At 39.4% G+C, this 20442-nt stretch overlaps 1 protein-coding gene across 9 annotated transcripts in view; it reads left to right on the top strand.

Moving 5' to 3' along the window:
* The window catches only part of ERG (ETS transcription factor ERG), a 147981-nt gene extending 129954 nt beyond the window's left edge, over positions 1 to 18027 (top strand). For 5 of the 9 annotated variants that reach the window (XM_030463978.1, XM_030463994.1, XM_030463971.1 and 2 more), the window contains 7 exons: positions 947 to 1150; positions 2112 to 2192; positions 4212 to 4283; positions 10878 to 10946; positions 11306 to 11362; positions 13290 to 13337; positions 16174 to 18027. In XM_030463978.1, coding sequence (XP_030319838.1) covers positions 947 to 1150; positions 2112 to 2192; positions 4212 to 4283; positions 10878 to 10946; positions 11306 to 11362; positions 13290 to 13337; positions 16174 to 16694 — 1052 coding nt within the window. In that variant the 3' untranslated portion in view covers positions 16695 to 18027. The remainder of the gene's footprint in view (positions 1 to 946; positions 1151 to 2111; positions 2193 to 4211; positions 4284 to 10877; positions 10947 to 11305; positions 11363 to 13289; positions 13338 to 16173) is intronic. The other 4 variants (XM_030464019.1, XM_008497198.2, XM_030464010.1 and 1 more) reach the window with 3 other exon arrangements.
* Positions 18028 to 20442: the final 2415 nt, after the last annotated feature.

Below are 20442 nucleotides of genomic sequence, written 5' to 3'. Positions count from 1 at the left end.
ATTGCTTAGGTTGGAAGGCAAAAAATCTTGAGGAATTCATTCCTCCTTAAATTTATTCTTTTCTCTGCAAAAATCATCAGTTCTTCATGAGAGGAACTGTCTTCCATTATGAGGATGTGCACTGCAGGTTGTTAAGAACAGGGTGAAAAGAACAGGGAAAAGTAGAACATAAGTGGAATAGAAAAGGAGGAGTCAAGAGGCAAAAAAAGAAATCAAAGTTTAAATTCAGGATTCATTAAAAAAACCAAAAACATTTGGCCTTATGGTTTCCTGAAAAATCTGGATTAGTTCTTGTATTTTTAATCCATGATTTTGCCAGTACTTCAGGTAGTAAGTAAAAGTCCATGCAAGTGATGCTATATACAGAAGTACAACACAGCAGTCTAGAAAAGAAGTGCAGAATCTTTTAATATGAGCCACTCTAGTTCATGAAATAATTAGCCAAATCTATGAGTACTTACTTAGCTTAAGACCAAGAAACAGTACTTCTGAGTTGAGTAGAAATTTCACTTGAATAAAGATATGAATTCAACAGAGTGCTCTGAAAACTGTCCAGATATGAGTCACAGTGCTGTTAATGGGCTCTCTCAAATAATTTCTAAAATGTATTCCCTGCAAGAGAACAGGAGCTTATGTTAATCTGTGTATAATGATGAGGAAAAAATAAAATTATAAAAGCACTACATGGGAGAATGGGTTCAACAGCAGAGGGTTTGTTGTTAATAATTGGAGCTCACAGCTCTTCTCTGGTAGTTTTTCACACCATTTGCACTGCCTCCTCCTTGCACTCACCAGCCCAAAGTGATTCCTTGTATGTCTCCAACAGCCAGGAAACAGGGGATTAAAGTCTCTCCAGTTTGACTGTGCTCTATGTTCATTTTATACTGGTCCACTGCATCAGCACTCTCCCCTCTCTGCCTAATTTTCTGCTTTGTGATATCACCAGATCCTACGTTATGGAGCACGGACCATGTACGCCAGTGGCTGGAATGGGCGGTGAAGGAGTACGGGCTTCCAGATGTAGACATCTTGTTGTTCCAGAACATCGATGGGAAGGAGCTGTGTAAAATGACCAAAGATGACTTCCAGAGACTTACCCCAAGCTATAATGCAGATATCCTTCTGTCACACCTACACTACCTCAGAGAGAGTAAGCTGGTTTTCTGTCATTGTGTTAGTGGCTACAATCAGTCTTGGTTGATGTGTGTTTTAGGTTTAATGGTGTGGATACACCCAGCTGGGTTTTCAAATGTCTGCTGAAAATGTTGCTGCTCTTAAGAACATAGCAGGGAGGCTAATCAAAAGCCTTTTGAGTTTGATGTAATGATTGTTATTAATTTCAGTTGGCTTTCTCTCATGTTCATCAAAGAAAAGAGGGAATATTTCTACATGTCCATCTTAGAGAAAAATCAAATTCAAACCCAGCATATTCATCAACAAACTCTAGGAAGAAAATCATATGGGATTCAGTGCTCATGTTTTTTCTGGTCACATACTCGTTTCTTTCCATATTGATGATGAGAATACTAAATGAAAGTACAAATATTGATTCATAAAGTAAATTCCAGGCATGATTCTAAGGACTGACAGCATTTTGCTCTATTTTGAGTAGGATCAGGAAGATTTCACTGAATTCAATGAAAGTTCTGTAAATTTGTGGAAAAAAGGAACAGTCCCTGAAGTCTAACTGCAAATTACTAGTAGTGCATGGCTAGCATTTCAAAGGGAAAGAAGGGACTAGTGAATTCCTGGCTTGAGGGCTTTTATCTAAGCTTGAGGAAATTTTGCAAGTTGGCATCAGTTTAAAGAAGTTAAAGTGAATATGGTTTAAAAAAAAAAAATGAGCATTGCAACACCAGTGCGGTGCAGTCTTCTCCACACGCACATCGTCAATAATCAATCAGAACTATTATGCATTCATAATGATGAATTAGTGAATTCCCTAGTTTAAGATAATTTAAGTAGCACAGGTACCTCCCTCCAAACTTCAGACTGAAACTGACTGTCAGTAGGCTCACATTCAAGCAGTCCTGTCAGGGGAAAATATGGTTTAAAAAGATAATTCACAATTTTTTTTTCATTTTGGTGTTGCTTTTTGTTTTGTTTTGTAGCTCCTCTTCCACATTTGACTTCAGATGATGTTGATAAGGCCTTACAAAACTCTCCACGGTTAATGCATGCTAGAAATACAGGTAATGCTGGCACTGCTCCCATTGCTATAGGTCATCTTCTAAAAGCACAGGGTTCCTTTTTATGGGTTGCTTGCTAAAAAGGGAAATGGTAAATCAAGAGGGAGAAAAGAGTATCATCTCCTTGCTGTGTGTGTGTTTTATGCACAGACACACAGAAACAAGTTAAAATCACATAGGGCCAGATGGTGCAAAAATGGTAATTTCTTGTGTCCTACAGGAGAATAGGGTCCCTAACACATGATAAACTGCAGGCTGAGAGCCCTTGTCTCTGAGGAATTTTTTTCTCTTTCTGTCTCATTGTGATGTCTATGATGCCTATAAAGTTGATGGAGCTCAGAAACACTTCAACACTTGTCTAAGTGCTGTGAGCTCTGGTGAATGGGGACTGACTGCCCTCCCATGCAGTATATATCATATAATTCAATAAAATTGCTGTTCAGGCAGTTACTCATCTCAGCTAGATATATGTCAGCTATATGGGACTTGAACTGGAAGCTTCACAAATTTTACGTTGTAATTTCCACTTAATTCTGATCTGAATGGAAAATGATTTTTGTTAATACTCACACTTCTGTTAATTTGGCCCAGGCAAGTATGGAGTGTAGTTAGGAGAACCATACAATACATGCCTCAGAAGCTACTGCCTTTCAGGACGTGACTTAAAATATTTATGAAAATAATTCAGAACAAATTTTATCTTGCTATAGCAGTTGTGCAACAGAGGATGGCATGGAATTGTATAAATAGGGTGATATACATACTGATTAAAGATGATTGGAACATTGCATGATCATGCCTGAGTGTATTAGTTACCTACAGTGACCAGAAATAACAATTCTTTAAGAGAAATGAAAAAGATAATACAAAGAAATACAAAGAATAATGCAAAAGGAAAAAAAAAAAAAAAAAAAAAGGACTGTGATGCCTTTTTCATATTTCATTTAGTTTTTCACTGGTTTACCTAGCTAGGAATTAACTAGCTTAGAACTCTCTCTGAGACTGCATGCTTGTCATTTTATATAAAATCCTACTCTGGGCTGTAGGCCTGCTGCAGTCCCCATCAACAGCAATAAAAATTTGTCATTCATTGACTGATTGAGTTTGGAATAAGCCTTAAGCCCTTTATAAAAATAGGTTGACTCAATGGTCTTTTTTATCTCTGGCTTTCAAAATTCTAATTTTCCAAGCAGTTTCCATAAACAGTTATGCAAGTGTTCTTCAGCAGTTCTGTGTGTTATCTTTTTCTACATGTGTGCACTGACAATGATATTTTGAAATTCATTTTACAAAAAATGAGATAGTCTATATTTGTGTCATTGAGAGTGTAAATATCATGCTGATCATAAGAATAAGGAAAATCAGGTATTCTGGTGGCAGGTGAACTTTGGAGTGAGATTTTTAAAGGACCCTAAAAAAGCCAGGAGCCTGTTCTTGAAGTTAACAGTAATTGCACAAACCCTTATGGCTCTTTTCATGTTGATAGAGGTGGTTCTTAGAAGTCTATTGATATAGCTGGAGCAATTTCAGTGCTTGAGATAAGTGAGATGCCATTTTCTAGATCAAGCTCAGTATTTAATTTTTCATTCTGGGAAGAGAATGAGATTTTTTGAGGATCTGATCCAAAGCTGAACAAAGTCTGTGAGAAGATTCCCACAGACACCCATAGGCTTTGGCTCAGATCTGCAGTCTCTGTTGAAAATATGAACTTCATTGGGAAGGGCATGAACTAATAAAGAAAAGGCAAAGAATTTTTTTTTCAGAACAGATGAAACCACCTGCCCAGGTGAAGGTGATTGTGAGGAGGGTAGAACTATAGACTTGACTCTCTCCTCTCTTAACACAGATTTTGCACATACACTTACCCAGTAATTTGAATGAATTTACACAGGTGCAAAGGCTATTGGAATTAAAAGTTATTCATAGTCTTTATTTAGACACACTACAAGACAGAAAATATCAGTGGGCTTAGGGACTGTGAAAATGAATCTTTAGGTGTTATGTCTTCTTCTTTCTCTTTAGGAGGTGCCACTTTTATTTTTCCAAATACATCAGTTTATCCAGAAGCAACACAAAGAATTACTACCAGGCCAGGTACGAACTATGATCACCTTTTATATGCTGTGATCTTACTCATTTCATCTCTTGAAGTATCTAATTCTTTTTCTCCTTCAACTCTCTTTGCATAAATCTTAGGCTGTGTTTTGAATACAAACATACATACATATATATATATATATACACATTATATATATGTGTATGCATATATCATTGTAAATAGAAGACTGAATAGAGCAGTTTAATGTTTGTTTCTTCCACATATCTCTGTCTTTGAAGCAATGATGTCCAGTGCGTAAAGCACCAGAGAATAAGAAGACCAGAGCTGTATTGACTGGTTCTGTTGCATTGTCTCAGTGCAGTCATTTCTCAATGTGTTTCAGCTCTGTCTGTAAAATGAGGCAAGATACCCACTTTTATAGTGTGATTTGAAGTATATTGGAAAAAAAAGTATTCTCAAAAGACAGGATACATATTTCTCGTGCTATGTACTTTTTATCTGTGCTTGAGGCAAGTAAACCCCACAGTGTATGATTGTGAATTTAAAATACTAAATAATTAAATTAAAAATACAAGTTATTTCTTACTTCTCAAAAGTTTGAAGCTCACTAAAGTATTGTGGGTGTGCTGGTTTGTGAAAGGTTAAAGGGAATAAATAAAGAAGATGAGGACATTGCTGTGAAGCCAAAGATTTTCTTTCCATCACCCTTCACCACTACAGATGCTGGAAAAATGCCTAATCTGGACATTTGGTTTTCCAGTAATAAGCACAAAGTAGTTTGAGACATCAAGAGGAGTTGCAGCAAAATACTAAATGTAAAGGAAATCTATTTCTGAGCCAGAGGCATACATCCAAGTGTTGTGAAGGGATGTACACTTGAATTGACTGAGCTCTTGTAAAAAGATGCATTCTGTCATTAAACACAGGGGGTTTGGGATAGTAAATATTTTATCTATCTTTTATCAATACTCTACAATATAATCCAGGAGAGTATACACAAGTAACTATTTTATATATATTTCTATACATGTATATATGCATGCTTGCAGATTTGCTAATTGATGACTTAAAAAGATAAGAAAATGTCCAACAGACCATTACATGAGGACATCTGTCCTGCTTGGTTTCTAGGAAAATCAACCATTTTGCTAGATTTGTCAGGCTGTAGTGAACAGAAAGGAAACCATTGTATACATTTGGCATTCAGCTTTCATAAGCCATTTTCTGAAGTGTCCCACAACTATTTGCGATCAAAGTTAAATCAGCATGTTGTAAGAAACAAAATATTTTAACAGATCAAGAACTGACAAATTAACCTGTAATGAACCCTAAATAAGGGACATCTTAAGTCATGGCTGCTTTAACATACTCTGCCATGATTTATAATTATTAAAAGTTAGGAAAAAGACACACCAAAAATTGTTATAAAACATAAACACGGCACATGTTTTTTTTGTTACCTAATACTAGAGATTTCTCTAAGTGGTCCCTGTACTAGTGCTCAAAGCCCTATTAGAGATCAACAAACTGGCAGTTTGTTAACAGCTGAAAATACAGGTTGATAAATAAGACACAAGTTATTTGCATATCTTACTGATTTCAAATCAACCCTTTTCTCTCATAAAAGAAGAACTTAGCATAAACATTGCACATGCTCTCCCTGGAAGTATTCAAGGTCAGGTTGGATGGGATTTTGAGCAACCTGCTCTAGTAGGATGTGTCCCATCCCATTTAAGGGGGCTGGAACTAGATGGTCTTTAAAGTCCCTTTCAACACAAACCATTCTGTGATTCTTTGATTCCATGATCTTTATTTATGACCTAATGAAATCCACAGCTCTAGTTGCTGGACAAAGTCAGTGGGGGGGGGGGAAAGTAAACAAATGAAGAAACATAGAGGAGGATCATATGGGAAGGATGACTGTGCCATTAAATAAATCAGCAGTGTGGCCTCGTACAGAAAGTTATGTGAATCATCCCTTATCAAAAAGGCTCTCTGCAGATTTAGAAGGCACTTATGACAAGCCATGAGAATATGGAAAATCTTTCAAGCATGTTGAAAGATAGAAAAGTTTGAAATTATTCAACTCGGGGTCTGAGGATGAAGAAACACGATATAATTACTAAAGATAGAGAGTCTCACAAAGTATCTGCCTCATCTCAATATTAAGAAAAAGAATACTAAAAGAACAATTAGGCATTTTCATCAAACAGTAAAGCATACTGTGGCCCTTGTGGTCACAGGTTTTAGTAGCACCCAGGAGCTTTGAATGACGTGGAGGAATCTGGACATGAATATGGATGAGAAGACAAAGCATAGCTACAGAAAAAATTGCCAACCATGCAATGTAAAACTGGACTCCTGAATCTCTCAGTAGTTTACAAAAAAAAAATTAACATGTAACGTAAGACCAGAGGGACCTCAGTGTACTGCAGGAAATTGAGAGTCTTTCAGGCAAAGACTAGAATGAGTCTGCTGTGAAGTAATACCCATTTTCTGGGTATGTTTCCACTGGATTTGAACAAAAAATGGATTTTTTTAAAATTTCATGAGGATTCTGTGACATCAATATTTGTTTCATCCTAAATTGTGATGGAAAAATAACACTAGTTTCTCTCTGAAATACAAAGTTCTAAAAAAACCACCTATCAGAAATACTAAAGTTCTCAATTTCATCATTTCCATACAAATCTATTTTAGTATGCCATCTGCAAAACAAAAGGCTTTATGTCAATTTTAAAAGCATCTCCCTGTGTTGATACAATTCCTTGTGGGAGTTGTAATTCGGATTCTCGTATTCTTCTGTGTAAACTGGTGTATCTCAACTGAACATTTCCTACAACAAACTCATTTTATTTTATCTTTTTACAATTTAAATTTAACAAGCATCTTTAAAGTCAGGGTTTTCAATCAGAAAGCAGAAAAAGTTTTTCTGCAGAAATTCAGTTTTCTGTTCAGAAACATTTTTGTTGGCCTATTTCATGTCTTTCCTTTTAGTTAAATGACACATTTCAGCTAAACTGCAAGGAAACTTTGATGTAAAAAAACACCCTTTATGTGAGAGCAACTGTAGACCCCGGGGACCATCACTGCACTGTATGAGAAAGGTCAAAAATGAGGAGGGGGAATAAATAATGTTGAATGGGAATTAGCCAGATCCTGGGATCCAATTGTGGTGAAAGTAATTAAGTATTGCCATTGTTAAGGCATTACAATAGAAAATAGGAAATGAGAAGGGCCTGCGATGAACTGCAGTGACAAAGGCATTTTTCTTCAGTCACCTTTACATCAGAACATGAGGTTTCACCAAGCTGAAAGTAATACAATGAAGCTATCAGAAGCTCAGGAAGACCTAATATGGGTTTGTCTACGTGGTCATCAAACAAGAGCATTCCCATCAAAGATCTGCCCAAGATAAGGACATGTTGTACCAGTATCTAATGAATAAGAACAGAGCTGCTTATCTGGGATAGCAGCATGTTTATCAAGCCACCATAATGAACTAAAAATGAATCTGGAATTCTGTGCTATTTCAAGGAATGCTGATAACTGGGTTTTTCTTTTAATGGAGAGGGCGTAGTCAGAAAGCTTTATATATGATGTGTTGAGTTAAAGGCAAGACAGTTTTCTCACAGTACTAAATTTGTATCAAATATATTTAGGGCTTCAAGTGCCACCAAGTGAAAACACAGTGTCACACATCCCTGTCAGAGGAGAGGAGAGGAGAGGAGAGGAGAGGAGAGGAGAGGAGAGGAGAGGAGAGGAGAGGAGAGGAGAGGAGAGGAGAGGAGAGGAGAGGAGAGGAGAGGAGAGGAGAGGAGAGGAGAGGAGAGGAGAGGAGAGGAGAGGAGAGGAGAGGAGAGGAGAGGAGAGGAGGGGAGAGGAGAGGAGAGGAGAGGAGAGGAGAGGAGAGGAGGGGAGAGGAGAGGAGAGGAGAGGAGAGGAGAGGAGAGGAGAGGAGAGGAGAGGAGAGGAGAGGAGAGGAGAGGAGAGGAGAGGAGAGGAGAGGAGAGGAGAGGAGGAGAGGAAGGAGAGGGAGAGGAGAGGAGAGGAGAGGAGAGGCAAGGCAAGGGCGAGGTGAGGAGAGGTGAGGAGAGGAGAGGAGAGGAGAGGAGAGGAGAGGAGAGGAGAGGAGAGGAGAGGAGAGGAGAGGAGAGGAGAGGAGAGGAGAGGAGAGGAGGAGAGGAGGGGAGAGGAGGGGAGGGGAGAGGAGGGGAGAGGAGAGGAGGGGAGAGGAGAGGAGAGGAGAGGAGGGGAGAGGAGAGGAGAGGAGAGGAGAGGAGAGGAGAGGAGAGGAGAGGAGAGGAGAGGAGAGGAGAGGAGAGGAGAGGTGAGGCGAGGAGAGAGGAGAGGAGAGGAGAGGAGGAGGGAGAGGAGAGGAGAGGAGAGGAGAGGAGAGGAGAGGAGAGGAGAGGAGGGAGAGGAGAGGAGAGGAGAGGAGAGGAGAGGAGAGGGAGAGAGAGGGAGAGAGGATGAGGAAGGAGAGGAGAGAGGAGAGATTGTGGGAGGAGTTGCACAGCCTAATGACAAGCACATATCTTTCTGCCCTATTTGTCTGTGTTTTTTAATGTCAAGGAATGAAAGAAGCAGGGGCAAAACAAAGGTTGCTTATGTCATCCGGAATCTCCCTGGAAAGTCTGCCATGGTGGTAGAGATCTGGACAGGCAAGGCAGGACTGGAGAGAGTACATGCAAGCAGCCCATGACTGAATACTGTCCCCCTCTGTACAGACAGAACTCAGAAACACCTGAAAGCATGACCAGAGTCCTTCTGAATTATTTGGTCAGATGATAAAGTCCTTGGGCTGCAAGATATCTGTAATTATAACAATTAATAGCAGTGTTGATCTCATCCTAATCGGGACATCTGCATGATACATTTCATCTGCACGCCACTGTTCTGCTCAGAGATGAGCACTTATGCAATTCCTACTATTTTCTTTGAGTTTCTGAAGGACAAGACTGCCGAATATTTCTCAAGAAAACAGGGATAAAATGGCATTAGTTATTCAAATGTAATAAAAGATAAATTGCATATCTCAGCAAAAGCAAAGTTTTGGATGTGTAAGATTCCGGGAGACTGCAGGGCTGGTAGTGCCAGTCTGCTCCTTATGCCAAACAGACTAAATAAATTAAAGGCAATTTGGTGGTGAATTTCACATGACAATTTATTTCCATTTGATACTTCTGTTCAAAGTGCTTGGAAATGGGCAGAAATATATTTGTTTTGCGTGGAGCCAGTCTGTGACTGTTTCTTTACTTCCAGACTGGTTTCACTTCCAAACATAATTTCTAAAATAAAAAACAAGTACAGTTAAAAATTAAATTGTCTTCACCAACTCAGTTCTAACAGGTGGGTACTGCTTCCTCCCTGAGATCCTGGGCACGATATGTAAATCTCTGATTTTGGCTGCAATTTTAGCTAATGTATTAAAGCCAGCCATAGAAAAACATAGGCAACTGAGAAAGAGTTCAAAGGATAAATACACATTTGAATTTAGTACATATACTTTATGAAAAAAGCTTTTACATTTTAGTTTCTTTATTTTTACATGCTAAAGTATTTAAATGAAATAGAGGTAATAAGTAAATGAAAGAAAAGGCAAATAAAGATTTACATTTGTAAAGTTAGGGAGGTTGTCCTGATAAGCAGAAAAGAATATTTAAATAGATGAAAGAGGAAAAAAATCCTATCCACTTCTTGGAAAAAATATAAGCACGTGTAAATTGGTTTAACATTTAAGTTCACTGGTTTCTCATTATGTTTCTGAAGATCTGCAAGGATATTGGGGTGTGGAAGGGAAAGTGAAAAGATTTATTAGCAATTTTAAATGACAAATAGGAGAGAAACAAGTGAGCTTGGTGAAGTGCATCCATCAATGATCCCAAAAGGCTGGATTCTGAATATGAGAGTGAGACCAGCAGGTGCACCTGAGGAAGACAGTGCTTGGATGAGGAGTGATCCCAGGGGAAGCACAACAAAATGGATGATGGCAAGGAGAGCTGATGCAAGGACATACCACAGTAGTTTAGGGGAATCTCCAACAGACAAAAATCAAGATTTTTTTGGTCTCACATGTTTTCCACATAGGTGGCAGAAAAGGGAACTCTCAAACTCAGCCTATTGAGTTTGATCAATGTCAAGGGATGACAGCAACAGAGTAACAAAGAACGACAGGTTAAATCAATTAAAATCTCTCTTCTTAAAATATTGTTAATGCTGAGAATGGGAGGGAATGGTAGACTGTTTAATCTGAGCTATGATCTCTTGAGGGATTTATCCTGCAAGACACTAGTTTATATTGTCCATTATGTGTAGTGTGTTTTGTTCCTTGGTGTCCTGGGCAGAGGAAGGAGACTCAAGGGAGTGGTCTGAGCCTGGTAAACTCTAGGATCTTGAATATTTGCACCAGCTACTTCAGTGCAATGCACGCACCTCTAAAGAGCAATGCAGAGGGCAATGTGGTACTGTTATTTTTAGAGACAATAAAAATGACAAAGGTTTTAACAAAGAGTGTCCTTCCTATTTCAGCAATATTTCCAATCCAATGGCTCCCCTAGGAATGTGCCCCTTATGGACATAAACATTTCATGCCTATCTTAATGAATCATTATATTTTTCCTCTGCAGATTTGCCTTATGAGCAAGCCAGGAGATCAGCATGGACAAGTCACACCCACGCCAGTCCTCAGTCAAAAGGTAAACCACATCTGCATATTGCTCACCTGTGGGCCTGATGCACATCTGGTGCAACCTGGGTAGCCTCTGAAGTGAACTGCTAGGAGCTACCTCAGCTTTCAGTTCTGGAGGTTTTTCATGTGTGCCTTATCTGCAAAGCCTGTTATCTGTGTACTTAGTGGAGTGACTGGGGCAGCCATGTCATTCTTTAAATTCAGGCTTCATCAAGTCCTTGACCCTATTGCCTTAATAAAGCTAAATCCTACTGCGACCCTCATTGAGGGGTGAGCAGCAGGAGTCACAGGCCTGTGGTTTATCACAGGTTTGGTGACCACCTTCAAGACTGGAAAAATAACTAAATGGGCTTATTTCATTTTCAGCTACTCAGCCATCATCCTCAACAGTTCCCAAAACAGAAGACCAGCGTCCTCAGTTAGGTGGGTGTAATTTTGCTTGAATCATGCCTGAGTATGACAGTGTTGAACATGATGAGAAGGACCTACCAACCAGAAGCAAATAGCAGCATCTGATCTGACCACTGATGAGATCTCCAGGTGGTGACCACTAAAAGCCCAGATGTGTATGAGTTGGCTCTACATCTGGATCTGAGATGGAGGTTCCCGTGGCCATTGAAAATTGCTTTTAATGATGTTTAACGTCAATTACGACCTTGCAAAATGAAAAAGCTGTTCAGCAAAGTACCTATGTACAGTTTGGGTACAAAGATGGAAGGTAAAGATGCCACATATGCTCCACAGTAGTTGAAATGTTAGCAGTTGGAAAATAGGTATGAGCAAAGGAGCACAATGGTTTACAGCATCCAGAAATCTATCTGAACCAGGGTCCTGAAATTAGACTGGAAAGTGAGAAGGAGTCTTAAACCATTGGGAAACTGAGGAGAAACCAGAAGCTTATGAGATGAGTGGTTATGTAGATGAGTGGTTTTGCTAAATGGGTGCATTTTGTGTTTGCAAAGCAGCTAATTCATTGGGTAGGCCCTATTCCCTTAGTGTGAACTAGGCTGTGCTTTGGGCAGGTAGCTAGAAAGCACTACAGAGATTCTGGGTCAGTTATGGCTTTTGTTAAGAGCAAATGAGTAGAAATAGGAAATAATAGAAATTCGGAAGATATTGTTAGCTCAGAAGACTCTAAACCTGTGTTGATCACAGGGATTTCAAATAATTACTCTTGTATTTGTTATAGCTAAATAAGACACTGCATCTCCTCAATTCATATCCATGCTGCCTGGGAAGTATTATATTACTTTTTGTCCAAATAGCATTTTATATAATCTGGTCTTTCAACCATGAGAATCTTTGAAGAAATGTATTCATTATTTGTGTAAGTTCTTCCCACCATTTAATGGTTTTGTGTGAACAGGTTATTTAAATATATGAAGATTGTAACCTGATCTTATCCTTGCCTGTAAAACTGGTGGCTGTTTGAGAGCAGTGGTCTGCAGATGAGGCAGCCCAGTAACAGGATCATTCATTGAGAGGCTCCAGGCTGTGCTTACAGCCAATTGCTTTGACTTTTGTACCTAAGTCACAGCCTTCCCTTTTTCCCGTGGTTCTTCAAAGTAGCCCAAAGTAATTTTTCATTTCAGGAGGGAGTTACTTGAGGAAGACGTAGAGATGGTCCCTGGAAGTGTTCAAGGCCAAGTTGTACAGGGCTTTGAGCAGCCTGGTCTAGTAGAAGGTGTCCCCTACCCCTGCATGAGAGTTGGGACTAAAGCTGATCTTTAAGGTCCCTTCCAACCCAAACAATACTGTGATCCTGTGGCTGGCACAGGTTCTGAAAACCTAGCTGCAATGTTCATACAGGGGGTCCCCTACTGGATTCCAGTGGCTAAGAATAGACCCAAACACATTGCCCAGGATGAGCCACACACTTTCAGCTCTCTTCTGGAGGCTCGTTTGGCACAGAAAGTTAGCAGTGCTCAGGCAAAACAAATGTGGCCTCACAAGAAGAGAGGCTGCTGTCCTTCTTGGGGGCACTCTCACCTCTGTGCCTGTGGGCCGTGACGTACTGCAGGGGTTGATAGCACTAAAGTATGCTTGTGTGTATGTGTACTTTATTTAAGTAGTAATCAGAATACTTCTGGGCCAAATTTACAGCATGGCTGAGTATGTGTTTGTGCACTCTAATGCAGTACAAAAGGCAAATGTGTATCCTAGTAATAGTTCACTTGCACAGCCAATTTTAAGGGGAAATATGCAACTATTGTGATGCAGAGAAAGGAACAGCTTTCCCCAGTGCTGGACCTGCTGTTCCCCACTGCCTCTTACAAGGGTGAAAAATAAAACCTGAAACACTTGATGTCATTGTTACGTGATTTAAAACCTTTCTTTTACAATTTTGTAGATCCATATCAGATTCTTGGACCGACCAGCAGCCGACTTGCAAATCCAGGTGAGAAGGGATATTACTGGTTTAGGAGGGTTTCTATTCACTGCTAGTGTCCCCACTCCAGCTTTAAGGCCAGACATGGAAGGTGATGTGACTGATTTTACTGCTTCTCAGTATGACTCGGTGGGAGCTGATGGTATCCCAAGTGTTGTAGGATTAGGTTGCTAAATTTGTTACATAAGAGTATGACTGAGGTCAGAGATTAAGACACATAAGCTCATGTACCTTAATGTAGGTGTCTACGTATGAGCTAGGTCTCTTATTTCCTACAGTATTCATTTGAGACATATGATCTCATATGATATTAACTATGGTTAATACAGCCGTCTGTAGAGGGCTATTCAAATCATCCTGGAGTAGATGGTTTCATTCAATCAGTCACATACCTCATTTGATATATTTGAACTTGCCCTGTCAATAGGAATTCACTTCAGTTGCCTAAACAACAGGATTTTGCTAAGTGCTGTAACATATCCCATCTAGTCTCCAGGTACCCCTCCAGAAGGCTGTGAGTGATGAGTGTTCTACCAATCTGTGTCATTTGTGTCCTCGATTATGATAATTACAATAGAATAATCTTATATTTACAATACAATGTTATACTGACCTTGAAAAATGTATATTTTTGGGATAAATAACCCAAACCAGAAAAAATATATAGGGAAAAAACAGGAAAGCATAATCTATGTGCAAAGAATAATTGGGTTAAACACTTCAAAAATGTTACCCATTTTAAGAAGAAGGCAATGCTGCACCTTGTGAACAGGGGCTTGTAGTATATTTTAGCTAGCGATGAGGAACCTTTTTGAGGAGTTAATAATACTTGATTGTGAAAGTGCAGATTTCACTGTTGCTGCTCCACAGGACACACTGTGGCCATACACCACCATAATCAGCATCATAATCTGCCACAGTGGATTGACATTGTATGTGTCACTTCCTATTTTCCTTCTTCAACAGCCACAGAGCACAGTGTTCCTTGTTCCACATTACAGGTCTCCTCAGACCTCAGCAGTCATGTTTCTTTTTACAACCATACCATACAAAAAGCCATACGGCTTTACAGGCATGAAATTGCCAAAATACTGGTCCATTTCCTATCACTACTTCCAGTAACATCAAACAGTTCTTTCCAAACAGTTTTGCATGAATAGGAGACCAAATAAATAAACATTAAGAAGAGTATTTTCCAAATGGCCTAAAGTAGTGGGTGATCTTAACTGAAGTGGGGGGCTACCTCTCTTTAATTTTTTGGCAAACCATAACTTGCAGTTTTGTCAAGTGTCCATTTGGTAGCCTTCATTCCTAGTGAAAGACAATAACACGGTCTGGATTGGGATACTTGTTTAACATTTGGATATGGAATTCCTATACATTTTCCTGTGCGTTACCATGTTTTGTGTGTTTATAAGTTTGTGAAATTACTCTCTCATTAAAAGGAAATTGACAGCAACCATTTATTTTCATAGGACTGTATATTACATTTGGAAGGCAAGTGTTTATGTTAGAACATGTGTTGGATTGCTTATTCAAAAATTTGTGTTTTGTCCAGTGTTGAACTGTTTATTGATTTTCAAAGGCTAATCCTCTTGTTATGTTTCATGTATTAAAACTTGCATGCCTTGCTCATACCATGGATTCTTTTGTTTGTTTGTTTACTTAATGCATGTTAATGGAACAGAAGAAATTCATTAAGGGCAGCTTGGATAAACATAATTCAAAAGAACATGGGTTTCAGTTGCACTGAAGGATAAACTGCTAATGGATTTCAGATGCTGCTCTAACTTGGTATTAGAATTCACCACTATAAGATTTCTAAAGAAAAGCTTGTTTATTACACTCACATATCTGGTTTGGAAGAAAAAAAAGAAACCCAACCAATTCCTAGTCAAAGATGTACTTAGAAGTTAGCACATACAAGCTGGTTAGCAAATTCTGCTGACATTATGCTTGTGAAACAGATTGCCTTACAAGCTGCTTCAGCTGTATTTTGCATCATTTCAGTGCTGCTTTATTAAGAAATGCTAAGCTTTTAACATGAATATCAGTGGCAAGGCCCTTTCAAATATTTCAAATATACCATTGCTTAAAATGGTCAAATCTAATTTCTGTAACTCTGGGAAACAGACTTCTGCAAAGTTGACAGCAGACTAAAAAAAAAAATTTTTAACATGAAATTGGCAAAGGAGGGAGGAAAAAAAATCAACATTTTAAATCTTAGCTTCAATAATCATTTAAACTCATTTGACACAGAACAATGACAAGAACATATTTTATGGACCTTTTCACTGTTCTTGCAAATGTTTTTCCCTAAGATTGTATGCAATGCAACAGCAAGCTAATAAGTTTCCGTTCTGCATTTCCCCGAATGCTGCAAAGGGATGATATGGTTTGGCAGGAGCCCAGCTTTCTCTAAACTTCTCCATTTTATGTAGGCTTATTCCATAGCAGAGAACATTTAGTTGCAACATAATGCTGTGAGAACAAGCAAAATGTTACGCAAGTGAAAGCTGTTTGTCCTGAACTTTAGAGATTAGTTTCCTAAATGAGCGCTGTATTATTTCCCCATCGGTTGTCTGTGCCGAATGACATTAGGTAACCATTAAATCTCCATGCGATGGTATTCTGCCACTCAGAAGTGGGAAAACATGACACCATTATCTCTGCTCTTTAGGATTTCTTGAGGTTGGGAGAGAGGGCACTAGTTAAGAGTAAGAAGCAGGAACAAGCATTGGGAGGTTTCCTAGCCGGGTCCTACGTGAGAGCCTGGAAGAACTGATGATGTCTTAACATCTTTGAGTCACTAGTCCTGACAGACGTCTTTTGTCTCTGCCTGCAGGGAGTGGGCAGATACAGCTCTGGCAGTTCCTGCTGGAGCTCCTCTCGGACAGCTCCAACTCCAACTGCATCACCTGGGAAGGCACCAACGGGGAGTTCAAGATGACCGACCCCGATGAAGTGGCTCGGCGCTGGGGGGAGAGGAAAAGCAAACCTAACATGAACTATGACAAACTCAGCCGTGCGCTTCGCTACTACTACGATAAAAATATTATGACTAAGGTTCATGGTAAGCGCTACGCCTACAAATTTGATTTCCACGGAATCGCTCAGGCTCTCCAGCCTCACCCCCCAGAGTCGTCCATGTACAAATACCCTTCAGACCTACCCTACATGAGCTCCTATCATGCACACCCTCAGAAGATGAACTTTGTAGCTACCCACCCCCCTGCTTTGCCCGTAACATCGTCCAGCTTTTTCGCTGCTCCTAATCCATACTGGAATTCACCAACTGGAGGTATCTACCCCAATACCAGGCTGCCAGCTGCTCATATGCCTTCTCATCTTGGCACCTACTACTAAGTGGGGAAACAAAGAAACACCATAAAAAGCAAACAAAGACACTTCCTGCTGGGATACAGTCCCTGATGAATTGTAACGAACTCTATTGGAGTACACGAATTAAAAGTGCCTAAAGAGACAAGTGAAGGTTTGGCTGGGAAAAAAACACAGTGAAAAATAGATGTCAAAAAGACTCTTTGTAGTAGGGATTTAAAGGAGATATTCGAGAAGTATTAAGATACTAAAATGTAATGTATATGGGCATCGACTCCGTGGACCAAGTAACAATAGACTATTGTAGGTAAAAGCATGAAATGATAAGGAAAACCTACAAAAGCCAGTAGTCTTTAAAAGTTGATAAGCTTATGTGTAAAGTTTGATATCTTGTTAGTGCAAAACTGGGACTATACTACAGCAATATAAGGATAAGTCTATAGTGACCTAACATACAATATATGAATCATTACAGAAGAGAGGGGAAGAAGGGGAAAAAAAAACCCGACAAAAAAAGCCTACCTGTATTTAAAAAAATCAAAACATATCAACAAAAGAAACTGGCTTAGTGTGGAAGCTGATTTGGAATATAACAACATTGTTTTGGTTAAAATTAAATGCATGCCATTCAACAGGGTGTTATCAGCTATTCAAACTGTGAAGACAACCTAAACTTTGAGATTCCTTGACAGTATTACAGGAACCCTGAGCCAAACATTGGAAATGAGAATGTGCTGAAGGGCAAGTGTATGATAGTAGATCAGAGGCCTGCACCTGACAGAGGAAGCAGAAAAGGAAAAGAGGAGGAAAAAGGTGGTGAGAATGGGAGAAAAAAAACTTCTTTACCAGTAGAGACTGAAGACTGAAAACTTAGTAGTGTTGGGACTATGAAGAAACATTTGTTTGAACTTGTGAAACATATTGCTCAGTATCATACCATTCCCAGTATTACAGGAGAAAGAGACTTGATTTTTGTAGTAATAAAATAAGTGGAAAAAGGGAAAAGCAGAAGAATTCAGAAATCAGAATATGCATCTCTTTAAAAAGACAAAAAAAAAAGAAAAAAAAAGTAAAACTGGAATTGTGTTTGGTATTTAAAAGTTACCAGTTCGAACCTCATCATTATTAAGGGAGTTTGTTCTCTATTGGTTAAGCAAGAGACAAACCCTGACTGCCAAAATCAGAAATCATTTATGTATTTTTGTTAGGCGGGCGCCAGTTTTTCTTTATCGAGTCGCGAACGCTGTGCGTTTGTCAGAATGAAGTATACAAGTCAATGTTATTTTTTCCTTTTTATATAATTATTATATAACTTATGCATTTATACACTACGAGTTGATCTCGGCCAACCAAAGACACAGAAAAGGGACAATCAAAAATATTGTGGCCTTGAATTTTAACTCTGTATGCTTAATGTTTACATTATGAACATATTAGTACTTAGAATGCAGAATGTATGCAATAAAATAAGCTTGGCCTAGCATGGCAATTCAGATGGACACTGTAGTTTGCATTTGCATTTTTAGTGCTTGACACACCTATCAGATCATCTACTCACTGTGTGTAAATATGCTAGGGACTTTGTTTTAAAACATCTGACATCTGACAATAATGAAAAGGTAGGACCAAATAGCAAAGCTTAGACTAAGTTCAAAGTGGACAGGTGCAGTGTATCTTCTTTGCCAGACATTTCTACGCCCTTCTTTAACAGTGCCTTGCCATTCTTATCTTGAGCTTCTTTTGCCCAGAGGTTGCAGCCATGCCCAAGTCTTTGGTGGCTTTATGGCCAAGATTGACAATGAAATGTTAATTGACATCTCTTCTTCCTCAAAGGAAGAACTGACACCTAGAAATTATCTTTTGTTGCCATCAGATTATGCAACATAATCTTAGCCTGAGATGTATTTTCACACTGAATCATATGTTGAATGACCATGCCCCCTTGCTATTAATACATATTGTATCATTATTAGTAAATAAAGTGAATAATGAATAATTTCCATTATTCCTCACTTTAGAACTGAGTGTATGGTAGCTTGTTAATTTGTCATTGCAGTCAATCCTGTCCTGGCTGTTTACACAAGGCAGGATGTTTTCTGTCTGTTCAAGATTTAGAGGCTTCCCACACTGTACCCTGGGCCCCAAAACTACATCTGGTGCCTAATGGCATGACTCCATTTTTTTTTTGCAACACCAGCTGAAGAACTGGTCTGGAAAATCAGCACTGACATTTATGAGTGTCTTTCCACAGCAGACAGTGTTTACTGCAGAGACCCGAGACAGCTCAGACCTCCAACTGTAGCCCTCTTTTTTTTTGCTGTTCTTTTGTCTAATTTTCAGACAAAATGGGTGTGGTATCAGGTTTTATAGCAAATGTTCCATATATCTGTTTTGTGGTGCATTAATGGGTGCTGTGCAATGGGAACCTGCTTGCCAGAGTCTGATGTTATGGGTGTCTTGGTAGCATTTGACAAACACAGGATTATATTACTAGAGATTGAGCAGTGGCATCATAAGCCTTGTGACTGTTTGGGAAATAAGAGCTCTAAGTCTGTATCTCTTAAAAAACAAAAACTTACAGAAAGCTTAGAAAAACTGAACACTTGGAACAGTTTAGTCACTCACGATTTTAGAAAGCTATGGCAGGCACAACTATATGCTGACTGTAAGAATAATATCTTGCCTTTCAGTGGAAATACATCTACAGATGCTTGCTATCTACTTCATGTGTACTTCCCAACTCAAAAAAACAGTGAGTGTATTGTTGAACCACCTTTTAATTAAACACTTGAAAATCCAGATAAAACAACCGTCTTTGTTTAGGTTGGCAAGGAGGCCTCCAAAGCATCCCCAGTGCTCACAATGCTGCCTGCAGGATTTCCAGATTGTGTTGCCTGGCTGCTATCATGTACAATGGGAACAACATCCTGATGTTAAGAGAAAGGATCCAAATCCTGGGACAGGGATGGAGTCCTAGCAGATAGTGTGATGGAGATTCCTTATGATGAAGGGCAAAATCTACAGGAGGCCAGAGGTGAGCTCACTTGTGAACCAGAACAGGACACCTGTCTTAGGGCTACAACTTTCCACATCACTAAGTCCCAGCTTTCCAGGAGCATTGGAAAATCTGGATTTTGCCAACCAGAGGTTAAAAAGGAGAGTGAAAGATGCAGAGTCCCTACTGCTGCTGCACTGGGATGGGTGGCTCTTCTACCTGCAGGGCCTCTCTACCCCAGGGGCAGCAGTCATCCCATAGGGTCTTCCTGCTGGAGGGCAAGATGTCCCAAGGCACTCACAGAGGGAACATGGTGTATGTAGTGTCTGCTGCTCACTGCCTGATACCCAGTCTAGCCCTGCTACTGCGACCCTGGAAGACTGGAGTGAGGCCAGAGTTTTAGGGGCTGATTCCTATGACTGTTACAAGGGATGGACTTAGTACAGCCAAAAAGCTGAGCAACTCTGCAATCGTGAGAGACATTCATGTGAGGCTCAGCCAGACCCCAAGACCTCAGCTGGACATGCAGTCTGTTTGACACTTAAGCACCTGGATGGACAACATGGCTTTGATGAGTCCACATTTGTACAAGTTGGTCATGTTGATAAATTTTGCTCAATCAGAACTTCTTTTAAAGTCAGTTATCAGTCAAGTGCCTTATCATAGCACGTTGAACACATTGAACACATTCTCTGAAAGTAGAAGCTTTGTTTTCCCTGAAATATATATATATATATATATACATATATATATATATGTTTGCTAGCCTTTCACCAAGAA

Source organism: Calypte anna, chromosome 1, assembly GCF_003957555.1.
Source record: "Calypte anna isolate BGI_N300 chromosome 1, bCalAnn1_v1.p, whole genome shotgun sequence".
In the NCBI taxonomy this organism is placed as follows: Eukaryota; Metazoa; Chordata; class Aves; order Apodiformes; family Trochilidae; genus Calypte; species Calypte anna.
This window is presented reverse-complemented; position numbering and strand designations above follow the sequence as displayed.